The sequence below is a fragment of the Canis aureus genome, chromosome 2 (genome assembly GCF_053574225.1).
Source record: "Canis aureus isolate CA01 chromosome 2, VMU_Caureus_v.1.0, whole genome shotgun sequence".
In the NCBI taxonomy this organism is placed as follows: Eukaryota; Metazoa; Chordata; class Mammalia; order Carnivora; family Canidae; genus Canis; species Canis aureus.
In genome coordinates, this window is record NC_135612.1 from 54293581 (window position 1) to 54306586 (window position 13006).

At 40.5% G+C, this 13006-nt stretch overlaps 1 protein-coding gene across 6 annotated transcripts in view; it reads right to left on the bottom strand.

The window, feature by feature from the left end:
* Positions 1-13006, bottom strand: part of BLM (BLM RecQ like helicase) — a 100361-nt gene that overhangs the window by 50974 nt on the left and 36381 nt on the right. For 3 of the 6 annotated variants that reach the window (XM_077872353.1, XM_077872363.1, XM_077872380.1), the window contains exons 4-8: positions 12364-12514; positions 9235-9356; positions 4303-4435; positions 3295-3986; positions 1379-1570 (exon numbers count right to left, since the gene is read on the bottom strand). In XM_077872353.1, coding sequence (XP_077728479.1) covers positions 1379-1570; positions 3295-3986; positions 4303-4435; positions 9235-9356; positions 12364-12514 — 1290 coding nt within the window. Of the gene's footprint in view, positions 1-1378; positions 1571-3294; positions 3987-4302; positions 4436-9234; positions 9357-12363; positions 12515-13006 lie in introns of those variants that run through there. The other 3 variants (XM_077872373.1, XM_077872394.1, XM_077872387.1) reach the window with 3 other exon arrangements.

The window sequence follows — 13006 nt, forward strand, 5'->3', positions numbered from 1 at the left end:
GGTAACTCTAATTCAAAATGGTAAGACAATTGGTCTACATTTAATGATTAGTCTCTTAATTTTCAACTTCTCCCATCCACTAATGGTAGAAACTTGTGCCTGGCAGTTTCTAGGACTCTGTTTTTGTTTTTTTTTAAAATACTATACATCACATTCCACCTTTTTTGCATGTTGGGTAAGTACATTATATCTTGGTATATATGTACGTGTAAATGTCAAGAAAAGATCAAGAAGCTGTGTTCCAGCTTCTGCTCCATCACTTAGACTGTCTGACTTTGACACTCAAGCTACCCTTACCATGCCTCAATTCTCTCACCTGCAAAATGTTTTTTTGTCTGAAAGAAACCTTATTGGAATCTTTATCTATATAAATCAACAGGTTGAAACTGGGGTGGGAAGAACCACAAAAAGCCCCCTGAAACCCTAAAGGACCATGAAAAACCCTGAAACCACTGACTAGATCACTGTCAGGATCACTTCCAGCTTCCATTTTGAAATACCAAACTAGAGCCAGAGCAGCAGAGTGAACAAGTTAATAAAATACAAAATGTTGGTTATTAAGCCAATGTTGTCTGAGTTCTAAAATCAGTTTGAAAGAACTCAGATGCTTAGCAACATAATTTTAAAACGGTAATAACTAATTACTAAAGGTCAGAGCAAGGTGAGTAAAAGGCAGAGGGAAGGCTCTGAGGAAGCACTGCAACTCAGATTCCTGTGCTCCTTATCCTAACTGTTGATTTAATAACCTCACTTGGATGACTGTAAACCATCAAACAGCTGTTACAGATGTGAATGGCACAATGACAAGTCCTGGATCTCTTAAAAACTGAGGCCAAGCAAGAACTATGGCTAAAGGCCTTCTGCTTACTCCTCACGACATTATGTGAAGTAGGTACTTGGTTATCACCCCCCGCTGCACACATGAGGAAGCTGGTGCTTGGGGTGAAGTGCTCCGCTCCAGGTCACGCTGCAAGTAAGTGGCAGCGCTGCACACTGGAGCCAGGCCGTCACTCCAGAGCCGATGATCTTAACCACCCTTCGACAGCAGACTGTACCAAATAAAGTGCCAGAGATGTTCAAGGTCTCTGACGATGATAACTTTTTGTTCAAGTTCCAGATTAATACAGACTAAAAAGAGAGAGAGAAATTCTAGATCGATTCAACACAACAAGCTTTGAGGTGAAAATCTTAAAGGGTTATAAATGTTATCATGTCAGCAGAGGACGTGAGGTAATACATTTTCTCACTATGGCATGGGAGGTATAGAGGTCTCTTAATGATGGAAATGCCATGTGGGTGTTCATTTTATTTCTATTAAAGGGCTTTCATTTAACATCTGCCAATGGACTCTTGCCAATTTACATCTAAAAATACATACCAGTGGGCATTAAGATAAAACAGTCTTCACCCAGCAGTGCAGCATTGATCGCCTCTAGCTGATTAGTTCTAAAATTATGCAGGCCAAATTTTTTATGAAAAATCTTCATCATTTCTTTTGTATGAGGAAAACTAAGACTTTGGAAACGTTCATGTTTCAGATTTCTGGATGCTAAATTTTGCGCCGACTTGTCTGAGAAAATAATTGATGTTAAGAAAAATCAGTGCGTTATTGTTAACGAGTCAGTTTTAGCATTTACCCTTTGCCATACAAAATCAAAGGCATACATGTCCCTGCAGCACATCTTTCTTCAACCACTAATCAGGGTTTCATCCCCACCAAATGTCAAAGCTGCCAGAGGCTTCCCGAGGCCAAATTCCAGTCTTTTCCTTGATCTTTTTGCAGCACCTACCACTATTTCATTTATTCCCTTCTTCCTCCTCTCTTGACCTTCAAGACGATCATAGTTTTTCTATTTAAATTCTCTCTCCTGGCTCCATTTCCTCCACCTGCCCCTTACACTTGGGAGTCTTTGCAGATGCTTGGGACTTTTGGCCATTCTTTCTTTGTAATTCTCCTAGTCCTCAGATCTTGAACATCACGTATGTGCACAGATTGCCTAGATCTCTTTTGTAAAGCCCTACTGACACCCACCTAAGTTCCAGTCCTGCATGCATCTCCAAATGTCTGCAAGACATTTCTACCTGAATGACTTTACCAACACTTTAAGCTCCACGAGTCTTAAAATAGCCCTCCTCAGCTTTTCTCCCAATCTGCTCTGCCTCCTGACTTCCCTGCTCTGCTAATGGTGTCACATATTTCCCAGTCACCGGGTCTGGAACCTCCAAGGCATCTCAGTTTCCTCTGGCTCCTCTTCCACTACGTCTCTCACATCTGCCCCCCTGCTCTGCAGCCCTGGTTCGGCACACTGAACAAGAGGTGCTCACACCAGCTCTGGCAGTCTCTCCAAACCCAACACTCAACTGTCTCAAAGATAAATGCAAACATTAAGTATGACACATTCTAACTTGACACAAAAATAAATCCATTAATGGTTATTTTAAAGGTCAACAGCATAACTGTCAGAACAACCTCCATGGTATTAAGTCATCAATGGCAAAAATAGGGAACGCTGTACTTTATAAATCTTACACATATAAACTTGCTTCAGTTAAAAAACACTTGGTGATAACTTTATAGGGTTGATGTAAGGTTTTAAAATTAATTTTGGCTTCTCCTGCAGCCTTTCCAGTGGCTAACTGCACTCCTCCACAAACTTCTACTAAAAGGAAAGGGACTACTCATTACTCAACTATGACCAGAACCCAACATAAACCAGGGTCTGGAGTGGGAACTCCATAAACATCTGCTGAATTGAATTAAAAAGATTTTAGGCCCAGAGAGATCATTTGTCTTAAGACATTTCTGACTCCATGTCTTTCTTAGGTGGCCTTGCATTTTAATATTTTAACACATAAAACATGTTTTACTACTTTATAAATTGATTGGTTCTCATCAGAGTTCTAAAAATACATGCAGTTACATTTTTTAACATATAAACTCAGCTTTGCTTTTACTTATCTCCCAAATCATTAAAAACTTGGTGCTCATGAGCTTTATTGTTTCCAGGACTAAAAGATGTTAATTTAAAGGCAAAGCACATTTGTAATGACTTTAGAGCTTTACTACAATAGGTTATAATTACTCATTTTATAAAACTACAGCTGCTACGGAGACAAAGGAGTGACTTGCTATTGAAATTGTGATTTGTAATTCATATTATCAACAGGAATTTGCATAGAAACAATGCACTTTTCAGGCAAGGATGATTTCCTCTTGGTTTTCTTACCCAATTGCGATTTTGGACAGTTCCGTTTTCATATAAAATATAAGCATTCAATTTAGTTTAAACTTACCAGTGTAATTCTGAATTGACTCTGAGTTTTTATTTTGAGCAGTAGATGCCACTGGAAGACAGTTTGTCTTGGCTGAAGAAATTCTTTCTGATACTGGCTTAACTGGCCGACCTTCCTTAATAGGTAGATAGGCAGCTGTGGAAGATCTGCTGGCCGCTAAATCATGCATTATATCTTCCCAGTCATCATCATCATCAAAGCCATCTATGTCAAAATTATCAATATCACAGGCAGCCTGAATTTCTAAGTCATTTATTGGAGCAGCACGTTTATTCTGATCTCTCACAGCCGTGCTTGTGAGAACATTTCCCAGGAAGTAAGAGCTCTCGTTCCTTTTTTCTATCCGTGGTGTTTCAGCCCAGTTGCTACTTACAAAGGACTTCTGTAAATGGGGACTGAATAACAGTCTTTCAGAGGGATTCTTCATGGTGCCGGAGAATCCTGTCTTTCCTGGGGTAGTAGCCAGTAAACACTCCCCAGTGGAACTGGAATGTGAGGGAAGGTGTGGAAAATTTAACTCCTTAACAGAATTCCCGGTAGGATGGGAATTGCCCTTTGGAAACACATCAGGAGCAGAAAGAGATGCCATATCCTCCACAGGGCTTCCCAGTGAATCAGGCCCGCGTGTCCACACCGAAGCAAGAACACTGGCATCACTTGTATTAAAGTCGGCTTCAGCTAGGAGCTTCCTTCTGAAGAGGAAACAGAACTCCACATGAAACATGAGTAGTCTGCCAGAGCAGGCCACACAAGTGTATCTTTAGTTTTCATCCCCAATCGTGGCGAAGTCTATCCTTTATATCCTCTTTTCCTTAATCTCAATAATGTGAACACAAATGCTAAAGGGGCAGTTTGAAAAAGTAAACAAATTCAAAATATAAAACATAATGCCAATTATCCGATACGATTTCCTGTTCAGAACACCTCAAAATTCTGCCCGGTACATTTCTAGCTCAGGTCAGTTGAAATGCAATCAGATATACTGCAAGAGAAGGAAAAGTAAGATACCTTATGTCCCGCTGCTGATGCAGTGCATTCCCACAAGCCAGAGCTTTCAGTTCATCATCAGGAATAGTATCTACTAATTTACAGATCTGGTCCATCACGTGAATAAGCTGCTGCTGTAAACTTGGCTGTCTAGCTATAAAATGTAATTAAGTTAATATTTTTCCTTGAAAAAGACTTAAAATTTTGACAGTCATGCATGTAAAACTGGCAGTACTTTAACAACAAGATCATAAACTATCATGTATCACCCTATTATCTGCCTGTGAAAGAATCTGAAATCATGTTGTCTCTATTCTATATCATGAGAGCCCCAAATTGTGTTATCTTCATTTTGTTTTATGTCAATTCTTAATATTTCTCTTAGGGTAACCAACATCATTGTAAGATGCAAAAGTTTATCAGCTTACTATCATTTTTTTTAAAAGATTTATTTATTCGTGAGACACACAGAGAGAGAGAAGCAGAGACACAGGCAGAGAGAGAAGCAGGCTCCATGCAGGGAGCCCGATGCAGGACTCAATCTGGGCACCCCAGGATCACACCCTGGGCCAAAGGCAGACACTCAACCACTGAGCCACCCAGGCATCCCAGGTTACTATCATTTTTAACTAACTTGAGGGGTAAATCTCGCCATGCCCATACAAGGTATCATACAGGGCTGGACTGGCAGGGCTCCCACACCACCTGTAGTTCCAGTCCACCCGGCATCCACACTGTTTTCAAGGTAACAGCACAGCACTGAGACTTTCTTTTCGGGGACCCCAACCTCAGTGGGCCTTTGATGTGAGGCAGCTCAAAGAGAATTAGGTCTGGGAGTTTTCTGACTGGAAAAGAAGACTTCTCTTTTCAATGAGCTGGACAAGCTGCTGGTGGCCACCCCTGCCACCACCCTGGGACACACAGCTTGAGAATAAGACCCATGCAAGGGAAAGTGGAAAACAGAGATAGAAAGGAAGGGGGCTGAGATAGGAAGGGAGGGTGGAAGAGAGGAGAGAAGACAGGTGTGAGGGAGAGAAATGCCTAATGACAGTGTTTACACATCAGAATCCAGACAGTCTAGTCCACATTTATTTAATTGACATTATAGACTAAAAAACAGAATGTAAAAGGAGGTAAGGCTATAAATGAAGGAAGAAAAGAATGGGTTAGGCCAATAAAGGGAAACGAGGAAGATGCCCACTCCACCCTGAGGGTCTATGGATGTGGGAGAAAGAAACGGTTTCAGTGGGCTGCAGAGGAGACTATTCTCAGGAGACAATCTGAGAGCTGACAGCAAGAGAATGAGGTTGCTGGGAAATTGCTGAGGAGAGTAGCCCGTCGTACAGTCCAACGGGCAGAAAGGAGATGGAGAGATGACAGATGGGTCGGGAGGACAAGTGTTTGTGTCAAAATGACTTGGGAAATATGGAATTTGGTGACTGGCACAGATAGGGATGTGGGGTCTGAGATGGTGGGTGGATGGTGGCTGAATCCCCGTTTTGCCTGTTTTCTCTACACAGAGAACGGCTATCAGAATGGGAAGAAGAGAATGAATAATGGTCTGAAAGAAATGAAAGCCAGACAGGCTCAGAGAGAGATATGGGTATTGAAAAGGAGCTCGGGTCTCCCTGTCTAGGCAGATTATACCTCAGAACACAAAGGAAACCCTCAAAGAAGATCCCGCTGATATGTGAGGCATCCAGTGAACAGGACAGTTGATGGAAGAGTGAAGACAGGCAAACATTGTTCTAATTTTCAAAAAATTCTAAACTGATTGCCAAAAGCTACAGGCTGGTGCTCTGGCTGTTAATTCAAGGCAAAATTCTGGAACATGTTATCAAATAGCTGCTTTGTGAACTCTAAGGAGAGGAAACAATTATAGAGTTAGCAAGAGTTTATATAAATAAATCAGTAATCTCATGTATTTCCTTCTTTGAAGGGATTACCAGACTGGCATATAACAATAGCCACCATTTATTGAAGGCCGACAGTACACTGGGCACTTTACCCTGCATCCTGACAAACACCCAGCAAGGTATTTCAGAGAAGAAGAAACTGAGGTTCAGAGAAGCATAACTGATTTGCTCCAGTCTCCCTGCCAGGAGCCAAGGGAGACAGGTTTGTGCCCCAGGACCGCATCACTCTGGAGCCCATGTCCCAGCCGTTCCCTCTTGCTGCCTCAGACCCAGATCTGTGCAGTCACGTGAGTCTTCTGCAGCCCTGTGGCCAGGGAGAGAAGCATGGGCTCCAGGCAGGTTTGTACAGAATGGAATAAGAAGTGATGGGTTCACGTCTGCTGTGAGGAAGACCTCTAATGTCATCCTGGAGGACCATGGCCTTGCCCCCAACCGAGTAACCACTTTATAAGCAAGACCATACCCACAAGCAGCACAGTGCAGGAGCCTCCCCACCACTGGGTTTAAACCCTGCCTGTGCTAATTCTAGTTCACTCTCCTGTGCCTCGGGGTCTTTATTCGTAAAATGGGGATAATAGAAACTACCTTAAAAGCCACTGTGAGGATGAATTTAGTTAACAGCGGAAAACACGTACAAAAGCGCCCAGGAGGGGGGAGGAGCAAGATGGCGGAAGAGCAGGGTCTCCAAATCACCTGTCTCCACCAAATTACCTAGAAAACCTTCCAATCATCCTGAAAACCTATGAATTCGGCCTGAGAATTAAAGAGAGACCAGCTGGAATGCTACAGTGAGAAGAGTTCGCGCTTCTATCAAGGCACCACAAGGCCACATAAGGAGGGTGAGGTCCCTGGAGTGGACTATATTTTCATCACCGTTGAAGATTTTATGGAATTGGAGAAAAGTGGTGCTCTCCTAGAAAGTGGGACTTATGAAGATTTTATTTATTTATTCATAAGAGACAGAGACAGAGACAGAGAGAGAGAGAGAAGCAGAGGCATAGGCAAAGGGAGAAGCAAGATATCTGCGGGAGCCTGGATGTGGGACTAGATCCTGGACCTCAGGATCACGCCCTGAACCGAAGATAGATGCTCAACCATTGAGCCACCAGGAGCCATTCTTCTCTTTGGCAATTGTAAATTTTTTAGGGAAGATGTTATCATCGTAAGTGATGTTGAAGAAATATTTGAAGGACCTGAAAACATAAAACTCTTAGAAGAAAAGAGGGAAGAGCTCCTTGACATTAGTCTTGATTTCTTTATTTGATTTTTTGACATTGATGATAATTATTTGGGTATGACACCAAGACCACAAGCAACAAAAGTAAAAAATAAACAAGTGAGACTACATCATACTAAAAGACTTCTGCACAACGAAGGAAACCATCAACAAAAGCAACCTACTGAATGAGAGAAAATATCTGTAAATCATATTCTGATTAAATATATCCAAAATATATAAGGAATTCATACAACTCAATAGCAAAATAACAACAGTAACAACAACAATTAAAAAATGGGTAAAGAACTTGAACAGACATTTTTTTCAAAGAAGATATACGAATGGTCAATGAATACATGAAAAGGTGCTCAGTATCACTAATCACCAAGGAAATGCAAATCAAAATCATAATGAGATATCACTGAACACCTGTTAGATAAGCTTATCAAAAAGGCAAGAGAGAATAAGTGCTGGAAAGGATGTGGAGAAAAGGGAACCCTCTTGCACTGTTGGAGGGAATGTAAACTGGTGCAGCCACTGTGGAGAACAGTATGGAAGTTTCTCAAAAAAAACTAAAAGTAGAGCTACCATACCATCTTAGCAGTTCTACCTCTGGGTATTTATCTGAAGGAAATAAAGTCACTATCTTGAAGGGATATTTGCAAAAAAAAAAAAAAAAAAGAGCGCCCAGGACAGCAGATGTTTCAGGGACATCTCTAACAATAAATTTGGACACCAAAATAAGGAAACAAAATGGGGAGGAAACAGAAACAACACACACATGCTGTGCATACACCCCACCATACATATCACCACATATGTGCACACACACCACACACATGCCTGTGCATGCACACACCTCCACACACGTGCATGACACACCCACTATGACACACATGTGCACACACACTCATCATGAGTACAGAACCCATCAAAAAGGACCAGAACATGTTATAGAAATATTCAGAGAATGAAAAAAAGGCTCTTGGAAAATCCCATATAGACAAGTTAAAGATAAAATTGAGTAAATCTCCCAGAAAGCAGAGAAGCAAGAGGCTGAAAAGATGAAAGATAACTCAAGGAAGCCTAATATACAAATAATAGAAGTTTCAGGAAGAGTGAAAAACAAAAGAAAAAGAAAAAGAAAAAGAAAAAGAAAAAGAAAAAGAAAAAGGAAAAAATACCGGAAAACTTTCTAGGATAGAAGGACATGTCAGTCTCAGGACTGACAGAGCCCCAGGGAAGTAGAAATCACAGTGGGAAAGGAGGCTGCTCCTTTTCAAAGTAGTGTGGCTGCACTATTTATACTAGATACTTGATAGAAAGTCTAAAAATGAACTGGAAACAAATCAAACAAAAAGCATTAAACTTTGCATGGCCATCAAGATGTAAACCCAGAGTACAAATAAGGAAGAGTCAGGAGGATGGAAGGTCTAGAAACCATTATCTATAGAGAAGAGTTAAAAGACCTAACGATATTTAGCCCTTAAAAAAAAAAGAGGGGGATGGGGGAAGAAAGTTTCTAGGAGCTTTAGACCTTCCTCACAAGGATTAAAGTTCCAGGAAGGCAAATTCTGGCTCAATGTGAGAAATAATTTTCTAACAAATAGTGTTTCCACTATTTCTTTCGAGAACACAAATTTCTGAGTTGTTCAAGCAAATGCTAGCTAACCAGCAGCCAAAGGTGGTTCTGTGTTAGAGGTGAGGAACTGCAAATTTGCCATCTAACACTGGACAGCCACAGGTTAAAAATACAACCGTACTGTTTCCAAATGTTAGGTAGTTAAAATATGTGCTATGTCGAAATACTTTTTGTACCGTCACAGTTTGTGCTGGTCTCTTGATTGGGCTGCTGTGTTGTCATCCCCTTGGGTGTTGGCAAGTCCTCGGATGTGCTAGGACCATCCTCTGTGCCAGAGGCATCAAGGTCCTTTAACATACTGTGAATTTAAAAATATAAAACTAAATGAGACTTAAGCCAAATGTATAGTTTTTCCTCTCATGTTTTCCCACAACGGGTCAGACAAATAAGAGAAGCATGTTTTTTTTTAATCTCCTCTAGTCTAGAACCTCTTTGGCAGGTCTTCAAAATCTCCCATCTTCTGGCCCCAAGAGATCTTTTCAATTCTCCTTCCAATGATGTTCTTTTAGTAACCCTATGTGGCGTCACAGGGCATCACTTACATTCCTCACAGGAGCCTGGCGTGGTCTACTTGGTCTATGTGAGGGATTCTGTCTCCCTCTCCTCTCAATTTGGAAAACTCATCATCCAATCTTCTCTGATAATGTATAGTTTTATACAAAAATTATTAACACACATAAACATGGTCAGTCTGACTGGATACAAAAAATACTTTAAAAGTAACAAATGGGCACTAAACACAAATGGGCACTAAAGTGTTAGAGAGAGGGTACCATGGAAATCCAGACAAGACAACATCTTCTGGAACTTGAGCAGGCTTTGCCAAGGAGGGAGATATGAGGAAGCCCTGAATGACAGGTATTGGAAAAGTGACAGACCAAGTGTCTCTCTGAGTGAGGAGAGACAAAGATAATTCTCTTTACTTGGTATCAACTGTGCTTGCCTAAGGCTGGAATGCAATCTTCTAACTAGATTGAACAGTGATGAATAACTATGCTTTATATAGTCTTAAAAAATGATAATATAATTAAAGAAAAGGCCTTATAGTTTTAGCAATGTTTTCTAGATTGTCAGTTTGTCTCATTTGGTTCACTGGAGCTTATTGTTATCCTAAGAGCATAACTAGGGATAGAATTGAAGAGGTGATGTGGGGTCTGAAGATGGGAGGACTCTGAAGGCTGGCTCAAGAGGTTTGGCACACAGGAGATACAAAAACACGTTTCTCTTTTCTGTTACATATTACCTGAGCGTTACACCTCTGAAATTAATCCAAAACTCACAACCAGTGTTTTAAGACAAGATAAAATACAAAAGAAAATTTAAGTATGTACTGCACATACTGAGAGCATCATTTGTGAAAATTCTATTTCAGTTTTAAAATATATGCAAATATGGGCAGCCCCGGTGGCGCAGCGGTTTGGCGCCGCCTACAGCCTGGGGTGTGATTCTGGACCCGGGATGGAGTCCCACATCGGACTCCCTGCATGGAGCCTGCTTCTCCCTCTGTCTGTGTCTCTGCCTCTCTCTCTCTGTGCCTATGAATAAATAAATAAAATATTAAAAAATATATATATATGCAAATATGTATTCGAGGTCACAATGGAAACTATATAGATAGACTTCACCTTTGGGGAAACCTTGGAAATAAACATTTTCCAACTGCCAAAAATCTAGGTAAAGTTAACCATGGTATGACAACTCAATAAATTAGGTAGCCATTAAAAATAATAAAAATAAAGACTATGTAGCAGTATGAAAAATGTCTAAAAATAACATAAGAGAAAAGCAGAATAAAAAATTAAAGTTACCTGTTGATTACAACATGTAAAAATGATTACAATGTAAAAATCACACACACATGTGAAGAAGGATCAAATCCTAACATGGGTAAGGAAAACGTCTGGTTTGTTGGAACTGCAAGACTACAAGCATCCTGTTAAGCTGGATACAAGGTTGTCTGTGCAACACACTTTTTTAGTAAACAGAGGGAAAAACCCAGGTGTTCAGTAGGAATTGGTATGGTCCAGAAAATAGCCCTACACTGGATCTTATTTTTCTTTTTGATTTTTTTATTGGTGTTCAATTTGCCAACATATAGAATAACACCCAGTACTCATCCCATCAAGTGACCCCCCTCAGTGCCCATCACCCAGTCACCCCCACCCTACACTGGATCTTAGTCCACGTGCCATTGATTGTATCATCCTGGACAATCCCCTGGGCCTTGGCTGCTTCATTGTTAAATGGGAATCTGGTTTAGAATCTACACTCTATAGAAACTCTTGTTCAGTTCTTTCACTTTTTATAATGTTGTCTGAAATTCTATGGGATGGGATTAAGAGGACAGCTCTTACAGTTTTTTAGTTTTTTATCAAATAGTAATTATGTTTCGACCTTTCCCTCCTCTTTAAACAAGCCAACCTACGTGTTAAAACACAATCTCAGAGAAATGAGGTTATGTAGGCAAATACCTCCTTCTTGCCTGCCTTCTTTAATTAAGGTGGTATACTAGGCGGACATGTTTCTCATAAAAATATTGGTTCACAGTAAATACTCCACCACTCAAATGCACCATGATCTAGATTGGGTCAAAGATGGAGGTAAGACTGATTAGTATTTTAAGCTATCGATGGCTTATGTATACCATGTCTTTTTCCTATAATACTGTCAATTAACCACAACCACATCACTAATTTACTAAAATTTAGTGAATGACAAATATAATGGCCAATTCTATCCTGCAGGATAAAAAGAAAAGGACACAATGTTAACTAAATCACTTCCCAAATAAGTGACTTTTCATTTGTGTCATTTCAGGTGTAGGAGTTTGAAAATATATAGTATTTTTAGGAATATATTTCACATGTCAAAATCAACTAAATAGAACCGTTTGGAGGTCCCACATAATTAATCATAATAGAACTTTACAGCTTTATACCACCGATTAAATAAAGTGTATAAACAGGGATTTTTTGATGCTTTCATGGGGATAGAAAACTTTGCAAAAGCATCAAACAAATCTATACAGAAATGATACTAGGTAGCTAAACAAAATTCTTTTCTTTCTTTTTTTTTAAGATTTTATTTATTCATGAGACACACACACAGAGAGAGGCAGAGACACAGGCAGAGGGAGAAACAGGCTCCATGCAGAGAACCGGATGTGGAACTCGATTTTGCGACTCCAGGATCACGCCCTAGACTGAAGGTAGGCACTCAACCGCTGAGCCACCCAGGTGTCCTAAACAAAATTATTTCAGATATCCCAGAAATACACAGTAACATTTATTAATTTGCTGTTTTACCTAAAACACTTTAAAGAGGAAGAAGAGGCAGAAATTACTTCTGGAGAAGGTGGAACAAAATCTGTATCGTAATCATCTTCGTCAAGCTCTACACACGGCGACTTCTCCAATGAACATAACTCTGTTTCTTCCCAGTTCTTCTTTTCGCTATCTAAAGTACAACCATTGACAAGCACAGGTTACTTTCATCACTACTGAGACAGGAAGTGCTGGGCACAAGCACTCAAGTGGGTGCTCCAGACGAGTCACACCAATGCCAGCACTCTATGTGTGCCCACCTTCCACATGTCCATGCTGGGGGCTTCTTCACAAATCATCACTGAGTCACCTGGATTAAGACCAATGGATGCGGGAAAGAAGGCTAAAGATCTGCTGAAGGATTCTCAGGACTCTCCAGTTCAACTATGAAACCCCTACTTAGTATCAGCACTTCCGTTTTTTCTATTTTTCACTCATATTTCAGTAAGTGAAGTATGACATAGGAGTGTGTAACTGTACCAACCCTGTTAACTTGACTATGAGGGCCTCCTAGTTACTGAAGTCTGCCACACTCAGTGTCTTTCTCTCGACTATGTGTGATAACAATGCCCGATGGTTGCTTTCCAGCTTACCTGTGACCCCATTTTCTCTTCATAAACAGCAA